This window comes from Kogia breviceps, chromosome 7, assembly GCF_026419965.1.
Source record: "Kogia breviceps isolate mKogBre1 chromosome 7, mKogBre1 haplotype 1, whole genome shotgun sequence".
NCBI classification, from domain to species: domain Eukaryota; kingdom Metazoa; phylum Chordata; class Mammalia; order Artiodactyla; family Physeteridae; genus Kogia; species Kogia breviceps.
The window spans coordinates 78,402,392-78,426,489 of record NC_081316.1 but is presented as its reverse complement, the minus strand read 5'-3'; the positions used below and the strand labels follow the sequence as shown (position 1 = coordinate 78,426,489).

Below are 24,098 nucleotides of genomic sequence, written 5' to 3'. Positions count from 1 at the left end.
TTTGAAATTTGCTGTCTTTGTTTTCACCGAGGACAGTCTTTGACAAGACATGCTCCCTGGGAAAATAGGAGTATGAAAAAAATCATGTGTGAATCTAGAAGAATTTATTAGGGCAGCGTGTTGAGAAAGAAGTCTCAGCAAGACTCTGATACGCAAAATTCTTGTGCTTGTTGCACCAAGATTTGGAATTCACCTCCTGTTTTCCATGTCTCCTTTTAAAGTATACGTGTTCCTAAGGTGCCGAATTAAGCATTTTTAGTCAACAGCCCTCACCATTTCTGATCTCCTTGTCTCTCCACATCTTCCCTTGAAACACAATTGCACATGCCACCAAATCCTATCTTCTTCACCACACTTCTGACAACACAGTTGCCTTGCTCCAGAACTTGATTGTCTCCTCTTGCCTACCAGCTGATGTCTGAGATCAGGGAACTGTAGCATATCAGGGCTGGGAAAGGCTTTACATTTTCCAACCACTCCGTTCCTCTCTAAAGCAGAGACACCAGCTGAACAGACAGGGAATTTGCCTCCTTCAGAGACAAACAGACTGTGGACTGGGATAGAGGAGAATATTCTAAGTCTTCCTGTGTCTTCCCCTTGTTGGCCCTGGTTCTAAACCTTGGAACCATTAAGAACAAGTTTAGTCCCTCTTCTATGTGACCCCACTTCAAATATGTGCTGACAAGAATCTCATCTTTCTTGAATCTTTTCCTGAAAGCTTCACAGTTCCTCATCGTTCCTCATGTAATCCTGACCCTCCCATGGTGGTTGCTCTATCACCATCTTCCAGGTAGGTGATTACATATCTCTAAAATGGAGATGCCCAGAACAGAATTCAGGTTTCGAGTGTGTTGTGGCTGGAGTATAACCTCCCTCCCTAGACTGTATCTCTATTAATGCAGCCTAAAGCAAAATTAGTTTCTGGTAGCTGTATCACATTTTGATTCAAAACAAGATTAAACCATAAAGCCTTTTGCTTTCACATGCGTTAGGTTGCATCTACTTCAGAGGTTGTACTATTGACTTTTTAGGCACTGAAATCATTGATCTTGATAAACACATGTTGTTAGGCTTTAGCCATCTCACCTACCTGTCAGGATTTTTATGGATCTTGATTCTGGAGTCCAGTGTAGTCATTATGTCTACTGTGTCATGCTCAGATTCTGTCTTCTTCTAAGTTATTGATAAAGTCACAGAACTGGATAATACCCAAGTTGCTGAATCATAGTTAGCACCTTTACGTATGGTTGTCCAACTGGATATGAATTTGCCATGTTTTACTGTCATCTAGCCTCAATTTATCCTTATCATCTATGAGGAGATCAGGAGAGAGCTTACCAGATGCTGGGCCGAGGTCCACATTTACGGCACCTGCAAGAGTGCCATGATACGTGAGTCAAATAACCCACATCCAAAAAGGAAGTGATGATGGGCTTCCCTGGTGGCGCAGTGGTTGAGAATCCGCCTGCCGATGCAGGAGACACGGGTTTGTGCCCTGGTCCGGGAAGATCCCACATGCCGCGGAGCAACTAAGCCCGTGAGCCATGGCCGCTGAGCCTGTGCGTCCGGAGCCTGTGCTCCGCAACGGGAGAGGCCACAACAGTGAGAGGCCCGCATACCGCAAAAAAAAAAAAAAAAACAAAAAGGAAGTGATGTTAAGTCTATTATTACCTGCTTTTAATGAACCCATGAAGACTCAATGATGTTTTTAGGGCCTTCAGAACAATACTTGAAAAATAATTAATCCTGATACCATTTCTGAGATGAGCAGCAAATTTACTTTCCCAGGAAAAGGGCACAGCCCTCTACTCTTGGGACTGTGGTCTTCCTCTTTGCCTGGTAAGGCCCTGACCACAGCCTATGGTGAAGCGCTGCCTGTCATCCTAGGCGGTCCGTTCCTATGGGGCACAAGCCAGTCACCAAGCTTTCCCTTTACCGTCTAGTGCTAAGAAAAGCTGAGCACCAAGAAAGCCCTCAGTGAGACATGGTTGGCTGAGTATGTCACAGAAGAGCGTGTCTGCCAAGGGCACCACTTCTTCCCTGGCTGTGTTGGGTAGTGTTTTGAAATGTGAAATGCTCAAAACTCAGCAGGGTAAAACCAGCCGTCCTGTCATTCAAGACCAGCCAAAGCCACTTCTTTTTTACAGAAAGGCAAAGAAGTTGCTCAGATTGAGCTGTTGTCATTCTTATTACCATTAAGTTCTTCTTTGTAGTTTTTTTTTTTTTTTTTTTTTTTGCGGTATGCGGGCCTCTCACTGTTGTGGCCTCTCCCGCTGCGGAGCACAGGCTCCGGACGCGCAGGCCCAGCGGCCATGGCTCACGGGTCTAGCCGCTCCGCGGCACGTGGGATCCTCCCGGACCAGGGCACGAACCCGTGTCCCCTGCATCAGCAGGCGGACTCTCAACCACTGCGCCACCAGGGAAGCCCCTCTTTGTAGTTTTTGTTGTTGTTGTTTGTTTGTTTTTGCTGCACTGCACTGTTTGTGGGATCTTAGTTCCAGAACCAGGGATTCAACCTGGGCCCTCAGCAGTGAGAGCATGGAGCCCTAACCATTGGACAGCTAGGAAATTTCCCCTTCTTTGTGTTATTACTATCATCAATGCTATCTGCCTTTGCCATTCTAGGATACAGCCGCTGGCTTCTTGTGTAGTAGAGTTGTGTGGGAGCTCTCCAGGCCCTAGGTCATACTCTTAGAAGCCTCTGAGGGGAAGCCCCAATCATGTGGGGAGGTCAGGAACCGTGCACGATGTCCCCTCCACAGGTGGAACCAGTCCTCTGAGTCCTCACCAGTGCACCAGTCCAGGCTGGGGATCCCAGACTCAGTCATGTTGCAGGGCATGAAGCATGAAGATATGTAAGCAAGCAGGGAGGCTTCCTTCCAGCTTGAGCAGCTGTGAGCCATATAGCATCATATGATATGAGCATATCATAGCAGCCATCCCGACTCATGGACTCACTTCTCCTTTTGTCTTCATGGTTCTGCAGGAGTTACATGAGAGTGGTGATGGTATTTTGGAATAGGGTAGCAGCATAGAGATGGAGAAAATTGGACAGACTCTAGATTTTTTTTTTTTTTTTTTTTGCGTTACGCGGGCCTCTCACTATTGTGGCCTCTCCGGTTGCAGAGCGCAGGCTCCGGACGCGCAGGCCCAGCGGCCATGGCTCACGGGCCCAGCCGCTCCGCGGCATGTGGGATCTTCCCGGACCGGGGCACGAACCCGTGTCCCCTGCATCGACAGGCGGACTCTCAACCACTGCACCACCAGGGAAGCCTTCTAGATATTTTTGAAGGGAAAAATAACATGATTTGCAGATGTGGGAGGGTAAGAGAAGAGGAGGAATGTAAATTTGATAACTACCAGATTTGGGGAGCTTCTGGGAAGATGTGTTTACCAAACTGAGATGAAAAAGACAGGTAGGAAGTCTGGGGGCAGGAGAAGGAAATCAACTACTTTTTTTTTTTTTTTTTTTGCGATACACGGGCCTCTCACCGCTGTGGCCTCTCCTGCCGCGGAGCACAGGCTCCGGACGCGCAGGCTCAGCGGCCAAGGCTCACGGGCCCAGCCGCTCCGCAGCATGTGGGATCCTCCCGGACCGGGGCACGAACCCGCGTCCCCTGCATCGGCACGCGGACTCTCAGCCACTGCGCCACCAGGGAAGCCCCTCAACTCCATTTGTGAAATACTAAGATTGCGATGCCTATTAGCCAATTAACTAGACATCTAAAGGAAGCACTTGGGTATATGAGTGTATAATGCAGGGAAGAGGCTGGGATGAAGATATAAATGTTGGAGTTGTCCATACGTAAGTGGCATTTTAGGCCAGGGAATTGGGTAAGATCAGATAAGATAGCGATGTGAATGTTTTTGGTCAGCCGTAAAGTGCTTTACACGTATGAGATGTTATTCTCCTGTCCATTCCTAGCTTAGCATATCATTAGTCAGTAATACTTTCTAATGTAGGGCCAGTCCTATGGAATTAGATCTAGAATCATTTGAGGGAGAGATTCAGAAAAGGAAAAGGAGTGAGCTGATGGCAGTCCTCTCACAGTCCCCTGTGAGGGCTGAGGGGTTCACTCGTGCCCCAGCACCAGCTCAGAGAGCGTCATCCTCCAGGAACACTTCCAGTGCAATTAATCATGTTAAATCTATAAATAAAGTGCAATCAACAGTTACTTTAACAGTGCATGCTAATTATTGGTAGGATCTGTCACTTAAAAGAGATGTTTTTGCCAATTTTGTCATGTCTGGGGCAAGCATCAGGAATACAGTTGGAGTTTCTGGGAAAACTGAATGACCAAATCGTTTCCAGCTCCCATGTTACAGGTGGGCCAGGTTTGGGCCATCAGTGTAATTGTTACAGTGAGAATTAATGACACTTAAGGGAAATGCTACAGCTGGGATTTCCTCTCCACTTGATAAATAATGATTTCTTGCTGCTTTATCTTGCAAGGGTTTTTGTTTTTGTAAGAGACTCTGTGAGAACAGGATTTCTCAGTGAGTCAGTAGTGCTGGGGAATATCAGGGTGGGTGGTGACCAAATGTCCCATAGCTTGGTGGCTTCCTGGAAATTTGACCCAAAGTCTCGAGGAAGCTAGGCTACTGGGGCTGCAGCAGGTGTCCAAGAACCCTTGCACCTCCTCTTCATTTGTGCATCAATTCAAGAAATACTGACTAAGCTACTCCTACGTGTCAGCCACTAGGAGAGATTAGATAAATGGGACTTCCCCTGGAAGAGTACAGAGGCCAGTAAGAGTGAGAAACACATAATCAATTGTAGTCATAATAGCCACCTCATATTTACTGCAGATGCAGGTTTTCTCATTTAATCTTTTTAGCAGCCCTAGGCTTTAGATATTAATTCTAGTTTCCAAATGAGGAAACTGAGAGCAGAGAACTGAGAAATTATGTAGCTTATCTAAGGTTGCATTAATAATAGGGAGGCACTAAGACTTGAACTCAGCTTCATTCTGTTGTACTGTATGTCCAGGTTTCAGGGCTTTTAAATAACAAGTCCTCTTTATTTTTTATAACCCCAACCTCAACTCCCACTCTTCCAAGCACATACTTTCAACTGTTTATTTCAAAGTATACCTCTGTATTTTGTCAATGATCTATTTTATTTAGTTTGGGATTTCTATTTAATTTTATTGTGGAAGTTGAAGATTTAGCTCATAAGTGCACTGCACAAACACACACACTGTATCCTCCTCCATCTTCTCAAAATAGTAATATCATAAATTTGTAGAGATAGTTATTCATATCCATATCATTATTGCATAAACTTAGTTTATAGCTGCACCGTGTAGTGTGATTGCATTCTTTGTTCCCCCAGGAGTTGGTCATTTGTATCTCTAGCCTGGCTCTTCCCCCTGATCTCCATACTCATATCTGATTGGCTGCCTGACATCCCCATTTGGATTGTACATATAACATATGCAGAACTGAGTTCTTGGTCTCTCCCATAGCCCAATGCCTTCTCCCTCACCATTTAGAAATGAGGGTTAATGGCAATTCCACCTTTTCATTAACTCAGGCCAAATATACTGGAATCATCCTTGACTACTCTCTTTCTGTCATTTAATTGTTAGAAAATCCTGTTGTTTCATCTTCAAAATTTGATGACCTCTCACCACTACTTTCTCTGGACCAAGCCACATCACCTCTCACAAGGTTCGCTGCGGTAATCTCCTAACTGATGGCCCTGCTGCTCCCCTTGTCCCCTCAGGCTATTCTCAACACAGGAGCCTGAGTGATCCTGTTAGTCACATTGTGCTACTTTACTGCTTCAGTCCTTTTAATGTCTTCCGTTCCCACTCAGAGCATAAGCCAAAATTCTTTTGGTAACCTGAATGATCTGGTCCCTCACAGCCTCTATGACCTGACCATTGTTACTCTCTGCCTTTCTCACTATCTCCTTTCCCTTCCGCAGACATAGCAGGTACACTCCCACCTCAGGGCATCTGCACTTGCTCCTTGGTCTGCGTGGAATCTCCTCCAGTTATAGCCGCATTACTGGCTTTCTCACCTTGTTTCTCCAGGTCCTCACTCAAAAAGGCACTCTCTTGTGAAGCCTTCCCCACTTAACATTTTATTTAACTCCTCAACCCTACTTAATCCCTCTTCTCGACTTTTTTCTTCTCTGTATTTTATTATACATGTGTTATTATATGTGTATTTATGTGTATGTGTATATATACGTGTGTGTGTCTGTATATAATTTATGTTGCTCATTATCAAGCTTCACACATAAGAAATATGACTCATGATAGCAAACGACTTTTGCCTGTGGTTTGCTGATGGATTCCCAGCACCCCGAAGAGTACCTGGCAAATAATTGCATTCCATCAATGTTTGTTGAATGAAGAACCAACAAATGAGTTATCTTGGTTTTATTTGCTGTGTGTGGGTGCCTATCAGTAACTTGTCCCAAACTCTGTCAGATGTTTAATTCTCTTAATAAATACATCAGATTTTATTTCTTTCTGTAGAGGACAGCCTTTAAGGGCATAGAGCAGGGAGTGGGTGGAGAGGCAAATGAAGAGAATCGGTACATAAGACAAATGTCCATACATGCATGAGTCAGTTTCTGAGCTCTCTATACAACTCCATGGGTTTCTTTGCCCTGCACAAATACTACACTAGTCCAGTAGCATTCTAGTTAAGTTTTCCTATCCAGTAGAGTAAGATCTCCCAATTTGTTCTTCTTCAAGAGAATCTTGACTGCTCTTGGCACTTTGCATGTCCAAATTAAATTTAAAATCAGTTTGTCAAATTGCAATCTGATTGGAATTACATTTAGCCTGTAGATCAGTTTCAAGAATATCTGTATAATATTGAGTTCTTCCAATCTGTGAACATGGTATATCTCTTCATTTATTTAGACCTTCCTTAACTTTACTCAATAATGCTTTATCTTTTTTCTATAAAGAAATAGTGGACATTTTGGGGTAAATTTATTCCAAGGTTTGATGTTTTCTGGTGCTATTTTAAGTGAGGGGGTTTTTTTAACCTGTTTTTTCTGGTATATAAAAATAAAATCTATTTCTTTTACTTATCTCATATCCATCAATCTACCAGTCATCAAGAAACATGCTTATTAATTCTAATAATTTATCTTAGGTTTATAAATTTTCTTTTCCTTTCTTCTTTTTTTTTTTTTTTTGCCACACTGCACAGTTTGTGGGATCTTAGTTCCCCAGCCAGGGATCGAACCCAGGCCCTTGGCAGTGAAAGTGCAGAGTCCTAACCACTGGACCTCCAGGGAATTCCCCAGGTTTTTAAAAGTTTCTTTACACAGAGCATCATCTAACAATAAATGACAGAAATGAATTCTTCATGTCAAAACTTTATACCTTTTATTTCTCTTTCATACCTTATTTCCCTAGCTAGGACCTCAAGTACAGTGTAGAACAGAAGTAGTAATGTGTCTTATTTCTTATGTTAATTGGGAAGCTTTTCACATTTCACCAGTGCTGCAGCCTTGTTTTTAGAGGCCCTCCATCAGATAAGCAAATTCCTCTTCCATATCTGGTTTGTTAAAAACTCTTATCATAAATAGATGCTTGATTTTTATCATATTTTTCTACATTCACTTAGATAATTATATGACAATTATATGGGCAATTATATTTTTTAAACTTCATATGTTAAATTAACCTTATGAACTTGAGATAAAACATATATGAGTAATATATTATCATTTTCATGTTTTTCTGCATTCAGTTTTCTAATATTTTGTTCAGTTTTTTTTTTGAAGATTTTTTATTATATCCCGTTAGGAGCTTATAGTTAGGAAATCACTTTTTTGGGGGGGGCGGGGTACGCGGGCCTCTCACTGTTGTGGCCTCTCCCGTTGCGGAGCACAGGCTCCGGACGCGCAGGCTCAGCGGCCATGGCTCACGGGCCCAGCCGCTCCGTGGCACGTGGGATCCCCCCGAACCGGGGCACGAACCCGCGTCCCCTGCATCGGCAGGCGGATTCTCAACCACTACGCCACCAGGGAAGCCCTGTTCAGTTTTTTAAAAATCTCACTTCATGAGTGAAATTGGTCTGTAATTTTGCCTTTCTTGTAATGGCTGCCTCCAATTTTGGTACCCAAAATATGATATCTTCAAAAAATAAATTGGAGTGTATTCCCTCTTTTCCTCTTCTCTAAAAGTGTTTGCATAATATTGGCTGTATTTGTTCCATAAAACTTTAATACAATTAACCAGTGAACCCAACTGAGCCAGAAATTTTCTTTATGGTGAGGTGTTTAATTACAGATTCAATTTTTTTAATGAGCCATAGAAATTTGGAGTCTTTAATTCTTCTTATATGGATTTTATGTTTTGTGTTTTGAAAAACGTGTACATTGTGTCTAATTTTTAACATATGTGGGCGTAAAGTTGTTTATAAAATCTTTTTATTCTCTTTTTAATGCTTTTAGTAAAGATCCATAGTTGTGTTGCATTTCAACAATGACATGGTTATTTTTGCCTTTTCTCTCTTGCCCCCTCTTTTTTATCTGTTTTAACAAAGGTTAGCAGTTTTTATTTAGTCTTTCCAAAGCTAACTTTTGGCTTCGTTGATTTTCTTTAATATATTTGTTTTCTATTTCATTAATCTCTGCTCTTAAATTTATTATTTCCTTCCTTCTACTTACTTTGGGTTTAATTTGTTCTTTTTTCCAAGTTCTTTAGATAGATGCTTTGATCACTGTTAATCAGCCTTATTTTGTTCCATGTTATGTTCCATGTTATTTTGTTCCATGTGTTTAAAGCTAAAAAGTTTTTCCCTTAATCTGATTTTTTTTTTTTTTTTTTTTTTTTTTTTTTTTGCGGTACGTGGGCCTCTCACTGCCGTGGCCTCTCCCCCTGCGGAGCACAGGCTCTGGACGCGCAAGCTCAGCGGCCGTGGCTCACGGGCCCAGCCGCTCCGCGGCATGTGGGATCCTCCTGGACCGGGGCACGAACCCGTGTCCCCTGCATCGGCAGGCGGACTCTCAACCACTGCGCCACCAGGGAAGCCCCTTAATCTGATTTTTAAGCATTTGTGTGGGTCCTATGTGTTTCTCTTTTATTCTCATACCGCTACCACACTCACAGCACTTGTGACACCAAACATGTTGGGGTTATTCCTATACCAAGCAATTCTGCGAGACCAGCTGGGTGTCCTGCAATTCTGACACTATCTACATTATTAAGGACTCAGTCCCATGACACTGCCCCTGGCTTCAGATTCCAGTCACAAGTAGCAGGTCCCCAGGTTACCCACAATTTCTGTCCAACTTGGCTACAGATCAGAGGTTCCCATGCCTTCCTTCTTGGACTCGATTATTTGCCAGAACAGCTCACAGAATTCAGGGAAACATTTACTTGCTTTACCGGTCTATTAAAAGATGTGATAAAGGATACAGGTGAACAGAGATACGTAGGGTGAGGTCTGGGAGGGTCCTGAGCACAGGAGCTTCTGTCTCCATGGAGTTGCGGGTGTGTCACCTTCCTGGTATATGGATGTGTTCACCAACCTGGAAGCTCTTTGGAACCAATACTTTTGATATTTTATGGGGGCTTTCTCATGTAGGCATGGTCAATTATTAACTTCATTTCCAGCCCTCTTCCATCTCTGGAGAATGGGGGCCGGTGCTGAAAATTTCAAGCTTCTCATGGCTTGGTCTTTTGGGTGACCAGTTTCCATCCAGAAGCCACCAAGGAGCACCCCATCCGTTGCCTCACTGGAACAAAAGATGCTCCTAGTACTCTTATCACTTAGGAATTTACATGGGTGTCAGGAACCCTGTGTCAGGAAAAGGGAAGAAACCCAAATATATATATTTCTTATTATAAATCACAATATCACAGCATTCCACATATTTTGAAATGTGTAATTTTTATTATCATCCAGTTCAATATATTTCTAATTTTCATTGTGATTTTTATTTGGAAACACGGTTTATTTGGAAGTGTATTTCTTAGTTTCCAAACATATAGAAACCCTCTAGTTATCTTGTTATTACAGAGTTCTAGCTTAATTGCATTATGGTCAACTCTCATCCTATCTAACATCTCTGCCACACCCTGCAGTTAACTAACCTCCTTCCAGATGTCTTCTATGACATCAACTGTTGACCTCTGTTTGAGAATGTGTTATGGTTAGGTACCCAAGTGTATGGACCACAACCACTTCTCCCCTTTTCAGTACAGGAAAATGTGTGTGAAAAGGCAAGCTGAAATAAGGGCGTGGTGTACGTATAGTAAAGGACTGTCTCAGCAAGCTCGGGTCGCCTAAACCCTACCCTGCACATTCCAAAGAAAGGACTAGTCCTTGACTGAAAGATAACCTCTAAGCCCTTAGAATATCCTGACTGATAGGAGTTCTTTGTAAAACAGACCTTGGACCACACCAAATATTTTTTGCTAATGGTGTGATTTATGATGGACACTTGTTTTTGTTCACCTAGGGCTCTGGGCTATGCTGATCCCCCTCTGATGAAGGGAGTAAAGACTGACCAGCTAAGGTTAGTCATGTGGGTACTCTGTACCACGCACAGTAAGATCCTTGGGCATCAAGGTTTAGGTGAGCTTCCCTGGTTGGTGATACTTTGTATATGTTGTCACACATCACTGCTGTGAGAACTAAGTGCTATCTGTGTGACTCCACTGGAAAAGGGCAATTGGAAACTCATGCCTGGTTTCTCCTGGACTCCACCCTATGTAATTATTTTTCTTTGCTGATTTAAATCTGTGTCCTTTTATTGTAATAAACCGTAACTATGAGTAGAACAGCTTTTTTGGGTCCTGTGCGTCCTTCTCATGGATCATCAGACCTGAAGGTGGTCTTGAGGACCCCCCAGTACAGTGGTACTCAGAAAATATTGAGGAGACTGGGGTATCAAAAGTCTGTTGATAATGATTCTCTTTGCCTAACTTTTGTAACCTACTATAAAACCAAAGTTCAATAATATTGGCAATGTTAATATCATGCAAGTAGTATTAAAGAATAATTCTTCAGAATGTCCAGTTATATATATCAGATGAAAATATGAGATTGCCTCCACTCCCTCATGAGGCTCCTCACAAAATGATGAGCTGTAAAAGACTTTTGCTTTGACCCTTCAGTTATAAATAAAGACAATTAGGGATGTCCTAGAAAACCCACATCATGAAAGAGAAGGTCCAAAGTAAACAGATCAACTGATCACTGGAGAAAAAGAGATTAAAGCAAGAGAAAAAAAATTCCAATTAACATCAATCACTGAGGACCAAGCAAAATCAGTGAAAGCAAGATATCAGTACCTTTTGGGGAAATTTCAGAAGGTACAAGTACAAAGTAAAAGTACAAAGAGACAATCTTAAAACCTCCTTGAGGGAAAAAAAATCTGCAAAAGAATGGCACCAAACACCCTAGCTGGAACATGAAGTACTAGAATATATTAATAGTGACAAAATAAAAGATTCTAAAGTAAAACAATTTTAACCTAAATTCTGTGCCCAGCTAACTTTCTTTTAAGAATTAGAGCACAGGGCTTCCCTGGTGGCACAGTGGTTGAGAGTCTGCCTGCCGATGCAGAGGACACGGGTTTGTGCCCCGGTCCGGGAGGATCCCACATGCCGCGGAGCGGCTGGGCCCGTGAGCCATGGCCGCTGAGCCTGCGCGTCCAGAGCCTGGGCTCCGTGACGGGAGAGGCCACAGCAGTGAGAGGCCCGTGTACCGCAAAAAAAAAAAAAAAAGAATTAGAGCACAGGGACTTCCCTGGTGGCAAGAATCTGCCTGCCAATGCAGGGGACACGGGTTTCAGCCCTGGTCCAGGAAGATCCCACATGCCACGGAGCAACTAAGCCCGTGCACCACAACTGCTGAGCCTGCGCTCTAGAGCCCGTGAGCCACAACTACTGAGCCCACGTGCCTAGAGCCCATGCTCTGCAACAAGAGAAGCCACCACAATGAGAAACCCGCGCACTGCAACAAAGAATAGCCCCCGCTCGCCACAACTAGAGGAAGCCTGCGCACAGCAACAAAGACCCAATGCAGCCAAAAATAAATAAATTAATTAATTTAAAAAAAAAAAAAGAATTAGAGCATAATAAAGATTACTTTAACTACCTGTGAACCCTCACTGGAAAAACAGTACTCAAGGACATACACAAGGAAAATGAAAAATGTATCTAAGAGTGGGGGATGATATGGGTTTTATGAAACTGCAGTGAACAGAGAAATAAATTTTAACCATAGCTTAAGTATTTGCTAATAATTTGGCTGTGAAACAGTAGAATGGGAAGAAACCTTATTTTAAAGGACAAAACCATAATAAATTCCAAGAGGAAGATTTGGATACAAAATTAACAAGCTTGATTTAATAGACATATAGAAATATGTCCCCTACAAATAGAGCATAGGCATTATTTTCAGACATATTTGAGCACAAATGAATGGGATAGGATAGGATAATTTTTTCAATGGTTAAAACCATCAAGACATATTATCTGAATTCAGGACAGTAAAACTAGAAGACAAAAATACAGTCCTCTGTAAAATGTCTTTTCAGAATATTTTAATCCCCATTAATTTACATACAATAAAATTAACAAATTTTAAGTGTACAAGTTTTGTCACATGTATATTGTCACGTAACCACTACCATTCAGTTCAAAATAATCTTTAATATCCCTTATGATTTTTTTCTTTGATCTATAGGTAATTTAGAAAAGTATTGTTTAATTTTCAAATATTTGGAGATTTTCCAGATATCTATGACTGAATTCTACTTTAATTTTATTATCGTTAAAGAACATACTTTGTATGATTTCATTCATTTTGGATTTAATGAGAATTTTTTAATGACCCAGAATATGATTTATCTTGCTGAATGTTTAGTGTATATTTGAAAAGAATGTGCATTTTGCTGTTGTTTGACAGAGTATTATAGGTAGAGTAAATATCAATTATGTCAGGTTGGTCAATAATACTGTTCAAGTCTTTTATATCCTTACTTCTTTTCTGCTTCCTTGTTCAATGAATTACTGATAGAGCAGTGTTGGAATCTCTTAACTCCACTTGTGGGTTTGCCTGTTTCTCCTCTTAATTCCATCTGTTTAATATATTTTGAAGGTCTGTTATTAGAAATGTATGCATTTAAGATTATGCCCTCTTGATGATTTTAGCCTTTGTCAATAAAATATTCCCTTCCTCCCTGGTAATATTCCTTGCTCTGAAATCTTCTTGACATTAATATATCCACTCCAGCTTTGTTTACATGACCTAATTTTTTCCTCCTTTAAACCTATCTTTGTCATGATATTTTTTTTAGTTAATTAATTTATTTGGTTGCACCGGGTCTTAGTTGTGGCAGACAGGCTCCTTAGTCGTGGCTCACCAGCTCCTTAGTTGGGCACATGGGCTCCTTAGTTGCAGCCGACAGGCTCCTTAGTTGCGGCTCCCAGGCTCCTTAGTTGTGGCATGTGAACTCTTAGTTGCGACATGCATGTGGGCTCTATTTCCTGGACCAAGAATTGAACCTGGGCCCCCTGCACTGGGAGCATGGAGTCTTAACCACTGCACCACCAGGGAAGTCCCTGTCATGACATTTTAAGTGGATTTCCTGTTGACAGCATATGTAGTTGGGTCTTGCTTTATGAACCTATCAAAAAATTTATGTCCTTTCAGTTAAGTTATAAGGTATATACATTTAAAGTAATTATCAATATGGTAGTGTTTAAATCTGTCTTTTCTATTTGTTCCACCTGTACTTTCTTTCTTTTTTTCTTATTTTCTGCCTTTTTTTTGAATTGAGTATTTTTATGGTTCCAGTTTATCTCCAGTAATGGCTTATTACATGTACTTATTGATTCTTTAGGTGGCTACTCTATGGTTTAAAATATACATCTTTACATTATTCTATCTAATATTATTTCCTTTCTTCTGCTTATTTTGCTTTTAATTTGTTTTTATTTGCTGGTTTCTTGAAGTGGAAGTGGTGGTCAATGAATTGACACTTTTCTCCTTGTGTAATATAAGCATTTTAGTGGTATAAATTTCCCTCTGAGTACTGCTTTAGCTGTATCCACAAATTTTTGTTGTTTTTTCATTTCAATTTAGTTCGAAAAACTTTCTAATTTCTCTTTTGATTTCCCTTTTGATCCATGGGTTATTTAGAAGTTACTTAGTTCCCAAATATGTAGAGATTTTGCAGATGTCTTTTTGTTATTGATTTCTAATTCATTTCCATTGCAACCAGAAAATATACTTTGAATCTTCTCATATTTAACTGAGACTTGTTCTGTGGCCCATAATATGGTCTGTCTTGTTCAGTGTTCTGGGTACACTTGCAAAGAATGTGTATTCTATTGCTGTTTGGTAGGGTGTTTCTTTAATGCCCCTAATTAGGCCAAGTTAGTTGATAGTATTGTTCAAGTATTCAAATTTCTGACTACAACTTGTTTATCCTCACAATTCTATCAGTTTTTGCTTCATGTATTCTGACAGTATGCTATATAAAGTGCATAAATATTTAGAATTGTTATGTGCTTTTGATGAATTGACCCCTTTATCATAGTGAAATGACCCTTTTTGTCCCTGGTAATATTCATTGCTCTCACCTATACTTTGTGTGATATTAATTTAACCACTGCAGATTTCTTTTTATTAGTGTTAGTGTAGCATATCTTTTTTTATTCTTTTACTTTTAATATACTTATATCTTTATATTTAAATTAAATGTCTTGTAGAGAGCATAATATTGGGTCTTGCTATTTTATTGAATTAGATAATCTTTGCTTTTATTTTGATGCTTAGATCTTTTATATTTAATGTAATTATTGGAATAGTTGAGTTTAAATTTACCAGCTTACTATTTGTTTTCTATTTCTATCATATTTGTCTCTTCTGGTCTTATTCCCTTTTCAGTTTCTTCTGCCTTCTTTTGGATTAACTTAATTTTTTTTTTTTTCTGCGGTACGCGGGCCTCTCTCACTGTTGTGGCCTGTCCTGTTGTGGAGCACAGGCTCCGGATATGCAGGCTCAGCGGCCATGGCTCATGGGCCCAACCGCTCTGCGGCATGTGGGATCTTCCCAGACTGGGGCACGAACCCGTGTCCCCCTGCATCAGCAGGCTGACTCTCAACCACTGTGCCACCAGGGAAGCCCATAACTTAATATTTTTAGAGCATGTATCTTATCTCTTTTGTTGGCTTATTAACTATAAATCCTTGTATTATTTTAGTCATATCTTTTGGGTTTATAGTATACATCTTTAATATACACAGCCTAACTTAAAGTGATATTATACTATTTATAGTATATACAGTACAGGAACCTCATAGCAATTCTAGTTTCATATCTTTCCAGTGAATAACCCCAATTGAATGAAAATTTCTCTTTCTCAGTACTGATTTTTTCAGTCCCAGGGAAGACTCTAAATCTCCCTGCTTGGGTTACATACTCACCCCTGAACAGACAGTAGTGGATAGGGACATGAATATTTTGGTCAATCTGAATTCCTGCAGCAGCCCTTCTAGAACTTCATGGAATTAGGAAGGACTTCACCAGAAGAACCCAAGAACAGGAATGCAAAAGTGCGCTAGTTACACAAAAACCAGAGCTATTGTAGACCACTACAGGCAAACATACCACAGAAAGAGTTTACAGATTGGCAGGTAGAGAATTCACACACACACACTTGCTATAAATTCCCTATATATATATCTTGCCAACAATACAGAACTTGGCCACACAAAGCAGGAGCAAATGAAGCATTTCTTTGTATGACATTTTCCTTCCCCTTGTACCCCCCAGGGCACCTCTGCGTATCTGATTTCTGTCAAGCTGGAAAAGAAGCCAAACACTCCACGATTCTTTCGTATTTGACTTTTATCAGCATTCTGGAAAAATTTTTACTAACAATATAAGCACTTCTGTATAAGACAGAGTTTCTCAACCTTGGCACTATTGACATTTTGGACCAGATAATTCATTGTAGTGAGGGGCTTCCCTGTGCATTGTAAGATGTTTAACAGCATCCCTGGACTCTACCTACTAGATGTCAGTAACACAACTGCCTCCGCAGTTGTGACAATTAAAAATAATGCCAAATGTGCCCTAGGGGAGCAAAATTGCTCCTGGTTGAGAACCACTGAATTAAGGAATGTTTATAAACATCAAGATCTACAGATTCTTAACCCCAAATCAGCATCAGCTGATGGGGAGAAAGCAGTGTTAGCATTAGGTGCCATCAACTTCTGTTCTGTATCCCAGCAAGCCCATCACTTCTCAGGGGACCACATCTGTTGTTCACCACGGCAAAGACAGCTCTCAGCACCTGGATGAGAGCAATGTTCAGCCACCACAACCACAACAAATGTTAGAAGAAGAAGTGAATAAATGAATGGACGGAGAGATAATGGATGAAAATTAAAATGTGCATGATTATCCACAGTGTTACTCTGGGGAAAGGAGTGACTTAGGTGGTATGTACATAAGAAAAGGACATATTTTACGATTATACTTAAAAACTTTTGTATTTGAATTTTATCATTTTTACTTTCATAATTTAGATAATTTTAAATGATTTATTTTTAAAACAGTTGGAAATCAAACCAAGCGTTTTCCCCTTAATAAACCTTTCTTTAATTTGCTCAGGGTTTTTTTTTTTTTTTAAGTACAAAAGTGGACTTTTGCCCTAGTTCATATTCTGAATATATAACCAAATCTGAAGTGCGATTTTTTTTCCTTTTAACTCGTGAGCAAACAGCAATATAATATAAATATTTATGAATGAGGTTTACATTGGGGAAAAATGTACTTAGGACAAAAGTAGCTTGACACATTACATTCGGTTATGTGCCTTGGTCTTGAGGGCAGGGACTGCATCGTCACATCTTGAGCCCTACAGAGCTTGTGCAGTGTGGGCCCTCAGAAAATGTATGCCAAAAAAATGATGACGGAGCTTCTTAGGCATGGTTTTGGTTGCTCCTGTTTTACTTTGTAAAACCAAGATTATTGGGGCAGGATGAGAGGAGAGGGGGCTTGAGCCAGGTGCAGTGAAAAGTCCTCTGAGAAGAGCATGTGTCGGGGCCTTTCTGCTTAAGGCAGACAGGAAAGGTCCAAGGGCAAAGGAATAGGCCAGGGAGTATAGAGGGGAAAAGATAATTTATGGGGACAGCTGTCGCTCCTCTTTCTCTTCCGCCACCAGCAGGAAGCTGGGTCAGATCCTTCAGTAACAGCAGACCCGGCTCCTGCAGTTGGGAACCCAGGAGCACAAAGCAGTCCAGCACCTGTCCCGTGTGACATCTCCACCCTAGGGGGAAAGGCCCAGCTACCTGGGTCTCTTGATATTAGGGCTCCAGGAACCAGAAGAGCCTGGCATGCGTGCGAGGAGAGGTCATTTATTTACATGAAGCAGGGAGAGCTCGAGGGTACAGAGCAATCCATCTGCCTTAGCGACTAAACAAACTCCCTTTGCCTCATCCTCCTGCAGGAGCAGTCAAGGAGGGAGGTTGGGCGAGGTGACCTTACAGAGCTGAATCTGTGCTTCTAAAAATAGTAGCATCCTTGGAGAATCAAGGAAGGGAGGGGAGTCCGTGGATGTTGAGGGTAAAAACCAGATTCCCCAGAGCACTGTCAGTATGAAACTGTATTAATTAGACACAGACACCCAGCTCGATAACCTCAGGTATCACAGAAATTGAAACTAAATGAACTGGCTTTTTTTTTTTCCTTTCTGGTTATACTTTCCCTGGGCTAAAAAGGAGAAAGAGAATTGTGTCTTCTGACCTATTTGAATGACTGCACACTGCCCCAGGAGATGTTTACCCCAGCAGAGGGAAATGGGGCTTCTTAGAGACACATTGAGAGAAGGCAAGAGCTGCGGCAAAGTGGGAGCCAGGGGGTCATCCGTCGGGGGCCTGCGGGGTCTGGGTCCCCACCTATCTCTTCCTGCCTGGAGACTGCGCAGGGGCTGGGCAGGTGTCCAAGTGTGTCCAGGGCTGTCACGGGCTGCCACTCTCAGGCTGCTGGAGGGTCTTCGTCGAGAGCCCTGTAGGGACTAGGCGTTTGCAGGGTCCAGTGGAGCCACGTGCCGGTCTGCAAAGGTTGCATGTAACCAGGTTGCGTGCGGTGCTCTGGTGGGTGGAGGGGCGTGTGTGTGTGTGTGCGTGTGCACGTGCTGGGATGGGGAGTGTTTGCAGGAGTGTACGGAGGTATTGCAGCAAACTTGGGGTGGGGGAGGTCTCTGTAGGGAGGTGGAGCTATAGGGGAAGAATGCATATGGACGCTGACTGTCTGGAGGACTTTGCAGGCCATGCTATGTAGGAAATGGGGGTTGGGAATCTCCAAGGGGCTGTACGGAGACCTGTCTGAGAGAATGCACAAGGCTAAGGGTGGGCTGTGTGCAGAGCCTGTCTGGGCTGCCAGTAGGGCAACCCAGCACCATGGGGTACCTCTTCGTGTAGCTTTGTCCTGGGGGCTCTGTGTGGATGTGATGGGGATATGCGTGGAGCCACACGGCGGGCTCCGTAGGGGATATTTAAGGCTATGGGGGCTTCTGCTCTGGGGGCTGCTGGGGGCTGCGGGACCTGTGTGATGCTGTGCAGGGCTGCAGGTAGCTGGCTAGAGGGGCAGAACCCTGGATGGTCTCCACAGCTCTGCCCTTGAAAGATGAGTGTGCTTCCTTAGGGAGGGTGCTCCTGAAGTGCAGGCATTTATTCTCCTTCATCTGATTGATTATGTGAAGGGGAAGGAGCAGTGCGGTCCCTTGCAATGCTGCCCTGCCCCTGCTTCTGTGTGCACCAGGCTGAAGACACTTCCTTATGCTTCAGTTTGTGCTCTCTCAACAGGACAACGTGGATCTTGGAGAGCTGATGTTTTCCCTCTGCTATCTTCCCACGGCTGGCAGGCTGACCATTACCATTATAAAAGCAAGGAATTTAAAGGCAATGGACATAACAGGAGCATCAGGTGGGCCAATCTCAAATGCAGATTTCTTCCTACGTTCTTATGTAGCACCTTATGAAGCTTCCAGTAGAGTAATAAAGTGCGTGGACTTTGGAACCAAACTGCCTAAATTTAATCCTAGTCCTAGACCTAATAGCTGTGTGACCTTGGGCAAGTCACTTAATCTCTCTGGGCTTTAGATTTCCCATCTGTAAAAATGAGGACAATAATAGTATCTGGCTCTTTCGGTTGTTACAGGATTAAGTGAGTTAATACATATGACACCTAAGAACGGTGCCTGGCACACACTAAATGCTCCTCAGTGTTAGCTCTCATTATTATTACCATTATTCTCTCTTAGGTCTTCTCCTTCACATAATTGTAGACTGGACCTACAGTTTGCACATGCTGATATAGCTTATCTAATTGGGTCTTTCCTCACATACAAACAGTCATCATCACCTCAGGCTTTTAGAAGATTGATATCCAATATCCTTATATAAAAGGTCCATCGGTGAACTATGCAGTTTGGTTTTTCCAGTGAATCAAGTATGTAGCCTTAAATTCTAAACCCTAACAGAAAGTACCCTTATATGCAGTTCCTTTTACACAAGTTCACAAGCCACCTCTTCAGGGGCTCCCAAAATGTGTTCGCAAAACCCCCAGTTCACTGGCTTTTGGTCACTGAAATCAAAAGATGCAATATATTTTGCTTCCTGGATGCCAGTGTTTTATTCAAGCAGAAAAAAAGATATGGCCTCTTCTGGCCCTCTAAGTCCCCCCCGACAGCGTATGGGTGTCAGAGCAACACATGGTTAGGCAGGTGAAGCAAGAAGAACTCCCCACTGAACAGAATAGTGAGGTGAAACCAGGAAAGTTCCACCTAAAGCAGAGACCAGCCTTGCCACCTGTCACCCCATCCCAGCATGACACCACAAGCAAGCCTGTGTCCTTTCTCTCGCTGCTGAACTGCTTCTCCCTTTGCAACCCGGCTGCAGGCAACTCTAGGGCTTGAGGCCCCTGCACTGAAGGAAACCCACCCCCACCCCAAGTTTTCCCAGTCCTCTAGGAATTTAGCTTCTCCCTTTCCTAAAGAACTAGTTTTTAGAAAAAGATTCCCCGAGGTGGCTCCAAGTCAGGTCCTACAGCCTGTTTCCCTATGCTTTGGAAATGGCTTTGCATTTCCCTTCCTGTGACAGCCAGGCAGGTCCTGAATCCTAATCTAATTCGGTAACATGTTTTCACACTATTTTTAAATCCCACTCATTTTGAGGGGAGAGAGTCCTGTGTTTTTTCCTGAATGAATGACTTAATTATCCCAACTCCAGTCCCTGCCCAGACATCGTGTTAATTAAAATCCTCAAACTCCAGTCCACAGGCAGGTAAAGGGGTTCTGCATACCATTGTCCTTGAAAGTCTGCCGTGGCACGAAACTGCTGGCCTAAATCTGCATGTTTCCTCACAGTACCTCTGCTTCTCATGGTCTGTACAGATCCCTACGTGAAAGTCTCATTGATGTGTGATGGCAGACGATTGAAGAAGAGGAAGACGTCCACCAAGAGGAACACTCTGAATCCTGTTTACAACGAAGCCATAGTCTTTGACGTCCCTCCCGAGAATATTGACCAAATCTACTTGTCCGTAGCCGTCATGGACTATGACCGGTGAGAGGCCTAGAACTGTTTCTCATTGCAAGTCCACTCTGCCCAGGGTTGGGGGCCGGGGGGTGCCAGCTGTGGATTCTTAGCTGGTGTCTTAGTGCGGCCACAGGAAAAGAATCAGGTGAGCAACACACTGAGAGCTGATCGACAAGGAGTCACCATTTTACAAGCAATGCAGTAGAGTCAGATTACCAAAGTGCCTCTAAGCTCTCCCATTTCTTCTTTCTTTCTCCTCCTCCCTCCTTCTCCCTCCTCTACTTCTTCCCCTCTCCATCCCTGTACACCCCTCCGAATCTCAGCTTAGAGAACTGTGACCCCACAGATCTTAATCTTCCCTCAGGCAATCCTACCTGGCCTTTATCAGAAAGATTCCACTCAAAACAGCAGAATGATTACTTTAGCCAGACCATCAACCTTTCTAAATACATAATTTAGTTCTTTTTTTTTTCTTCTCCCAATGTGTTTAATAAAGATCGTTTCTATCCACTTAAGTCTGAAACCAAACACAGAAATGTTCTCTTGAAAATGCTAGAATCAGTATGGATGACAGGGTACATTAAAATGTATAAGATGCTCGACTTTCTAATTAATACAGCACAGAAGAGATATTTATAGCCTGCATTGTAGCCAATTGTATATTTAAAGGACAGATTTGAAAAACAGTCATTTTAATATGCAGAGGAAGTGCCAACAGGGAATTATACATGTTAAACCAGTCATTAGACTGAAATGCAAAGTCTGTTTTTAATTGGAAACCTCCCACATGGTCTGGGCACAATTTAAAAAAAAAAAAAAAAATCTGACTTCTAATATCTTACAGCATTATTTGCAGCTGAAAATTTTCCCACAGACCCCTGAAATGTCAGTAAGGCAGCCTCAGTGCCCTGAACACTCTTTCCAGAGATGCCTGGGTGAAGCATAATCGTCTTGCAACCCAGGGAGCACGTGGGTTGGCTCAGCTGCACATGGGTGTGATAGCCCACGCTGGGCAGTAGACCTCATCTTGTCTCCTCTGGACGACACACAACACAAATAGTGTCGGGCCACAGGAGGGGACATTGCCCACCAGCCGTGGAAGGCTGGGCCAGTATTTTTCAAGCTATTGCCAAGTTTCCCGCATCGACAAATCTGATTATGTGAGCTCTGCTTCAATTTAATTCTCAGTAAACTCATGAATCTGGCCTGGAAAAATCCATGGCAGAATTCATGGGGCTTCTGCATGCAACTGATTTTAATGAGCATAGAATCCAATATCCTTCACACTGCTTTCCCACCCTTGTCTCCCCCTTGCTTCCTATACACAAATAGGAGAAAAATCCCTCATCCTTGTAGGAAGGAAAAAGAAAGAGAAGAAGTCTGTGAATTTGGGTCCCAGAGAGTTAAAGGATGGGCCATGTCATTCTGGATATATGCAAAGGACTTCTAAACAAAAACTGTTAAGGAAAAAAGAAATGGTCCAAGGCAGAGATCTACCCAGGGATGTTTCAGAAACACTAGCTAAGTATTAAAGGAGCTGAGTATTTCTGCAGTAGGGAACTCAAGTTGGGTCAAAGAAGCAAAGCTGGGCTTGCAAGGAAGGAGGGAAGAGCACAAAAAGACAACATGTTCTCTAAAGAGAGGGGTTGCAAGATGATCCAGGAGCCTCCTCCACTCTGCCCCCTTTGTGAGCTCAAGGCTACAGCTGACAGACTCAGAGCTTCTCCTTTACCCATACTTGGTTCCCTCTTGCAGGAATGAAGCAGCCATTAGTGCAAGAAACTCCTTTCAGATGGCCCCCTTTTCATTACATGGATTTGGAGGCCTGAGGTCAACCTTGTTCCAGAACCAGAGGTGACATCCTTTGCATGCAGCAGGGAGTTCTTCCAACACAGGTTCTTGGGAACAAGCTAAGCCATGCCAGTGTTCCAACAGCTGAGCTGTGTGAGGGCCAGATTCTGGTCTTCTTCTCTGTGCCCCGAGTGAAATATTGGAACCCGAGTCCTAGTGGCTATTAAGCTCGGCCTGTAGTTTTAAATTAGGGAATGAAAAGGACCACCCCTTCCCTAATTCCTCTATCAGTTTTACTGAGTAGTTGCTGCTCTTACATACCAAAATTTAAGGAAAAAACTATTGTGCACCATTTTCACAGTGTAGGTCACAATGAGATCATCGGCGTGTGTCAAGTAGGCAACGAAGCTGAGAGGCTGGGCAGAGACCACTGGAGTGAAATGTTGTCATATCCGCGCAAGCCCATTGCACACTGGCATTCCCTGGTGGAGGTAAGACCCTACTCCCACGTGCTCCTCCTTGCAGAAGAATAAATGCTTTACTGTTGAAATGCAGGAGCCACCAAAAATGTGAGTGTACCAGGGTCTATGGTCATCGATGTGTTTCCCTGGTTGCATTTCCTGGGACCACTTGTTGGGAATTGCATTCGATCTGAGATTGAGTCTGTGCTCCCTGCCATTCTGGTAGGTTTTGAACATTGATCAGGGATCATCTGTTACTTTGGTTGTTTTCAAAAAATATCAAGATTCTCTTATTTCATGTTATGGCTTTGGGTTGACATTTGGAGGACATCTGCAGGATCTGAGTGAGTGTGGAGGTCCAGGCCATCATAGAGTGACTTACAGCTAGCATCAGAAAAATCTTGAGACTGGGAGAGAGGAAGCATGGATTCTGAGACTGGCCGTAGCATGAACCTGTGATTCTGGGCAAACTGGTTAGTATCAACTGTATATGATAAAAACCCCCAAGCCAACAAACCCCAAAATAACAAGTGAAATTGAAATTTATTTCTCTGTTACATAAAAAAGGTCCAGAGGAAGGTTGTCTAGGAATGTTGTCTAGGCTGTTTAAGTGGCTCTGTGGCTGACAGAGATCTAGACTTCTGTCTTTCTGCTTCCCTGTCCCGGTGTGAGGTGTTTTTGTTTTTTTGTTTTTTTTTTTTTTTGAGATCACCTCATTGAGCTCAGCTCCAACCATCACATATCTTCCAGGCCATAGAAAGGTGAAGACAAGAGCCAAAAGCACACACATCCCTTTTTAAAGGATTTTCCTTGATGTCTTATGCAACACTGCTACTTCCATTTAAATTAGTCACAGAACTTAGTCATACAGACATGTGTGGTTGCAAGGGAGAGTAGGAAGTGTATTCTTTTTGTCGGTGGCAACGTGCCCAACTGAGAAAGCAGGATTCTGGTTGCAAGGTAGAAGAAGAGAGTGGATACTTGGAGGCAGTGGACCATGGTTCTGCCTCCCACCCTCATTCATTCACTCACTCCCCCATCCTTTCCTTCTCATTTATTCTTCCCCCATTCATCCTTACTCAGTGACTCACCCTCTTTTTTATTTACTAACTCATTCTCTCAAAAATAAATCGCATTCACTAAGTGACATTTCTGTGGGTCAAATGCCATATTAGATAGAGAAAATATAGATGTAAGAAACCTTTCCTTCCCTTGAAAATCTTATAGACCGTAAGAGAGAGAATGGCATGTAGACTAATCACTGAAGTGCACAATCATCTACATCAAGTGCTACAGGGGC

At 42.6% G+C, this 24,098-nt stretch overlaps 1 protein-coding gene across 3 annotated transcripts in view; it reads left to right on the top strand.

Annotated features, from left to right (window-relative positions):
• The window catches only part of SYT9 (synaptotagmin 9), a 193,358-nt gene that overhangs the window by 121,191 nt on the left and 48,069 nt on the right, over window positions 1–24,098 (top strand). For 2 of the 3 annotated variants that reach the window (XM_067039474.1, XM_067039473.1), the window contains exons 4-6: window positions 18,813–18,933; window positions 20,402–20,573; window positions 22,699–22,828. In XM_067039474.1, the coding sequence (XP_066895575.1) occupies window positions 18,813–18,933; window positions 20,402–20,573; window positions 22,699–22,828 (423 nt within the window). Of the gene's footprint in view, window positions 1–18,812; window positions 18,934–20,401; window positions 20,574–22,698; window positions 22,871–24,098 lie in introns of those variants that run through there. The other variant, XM_059068975.2, reaches the window with a different exon arrangement.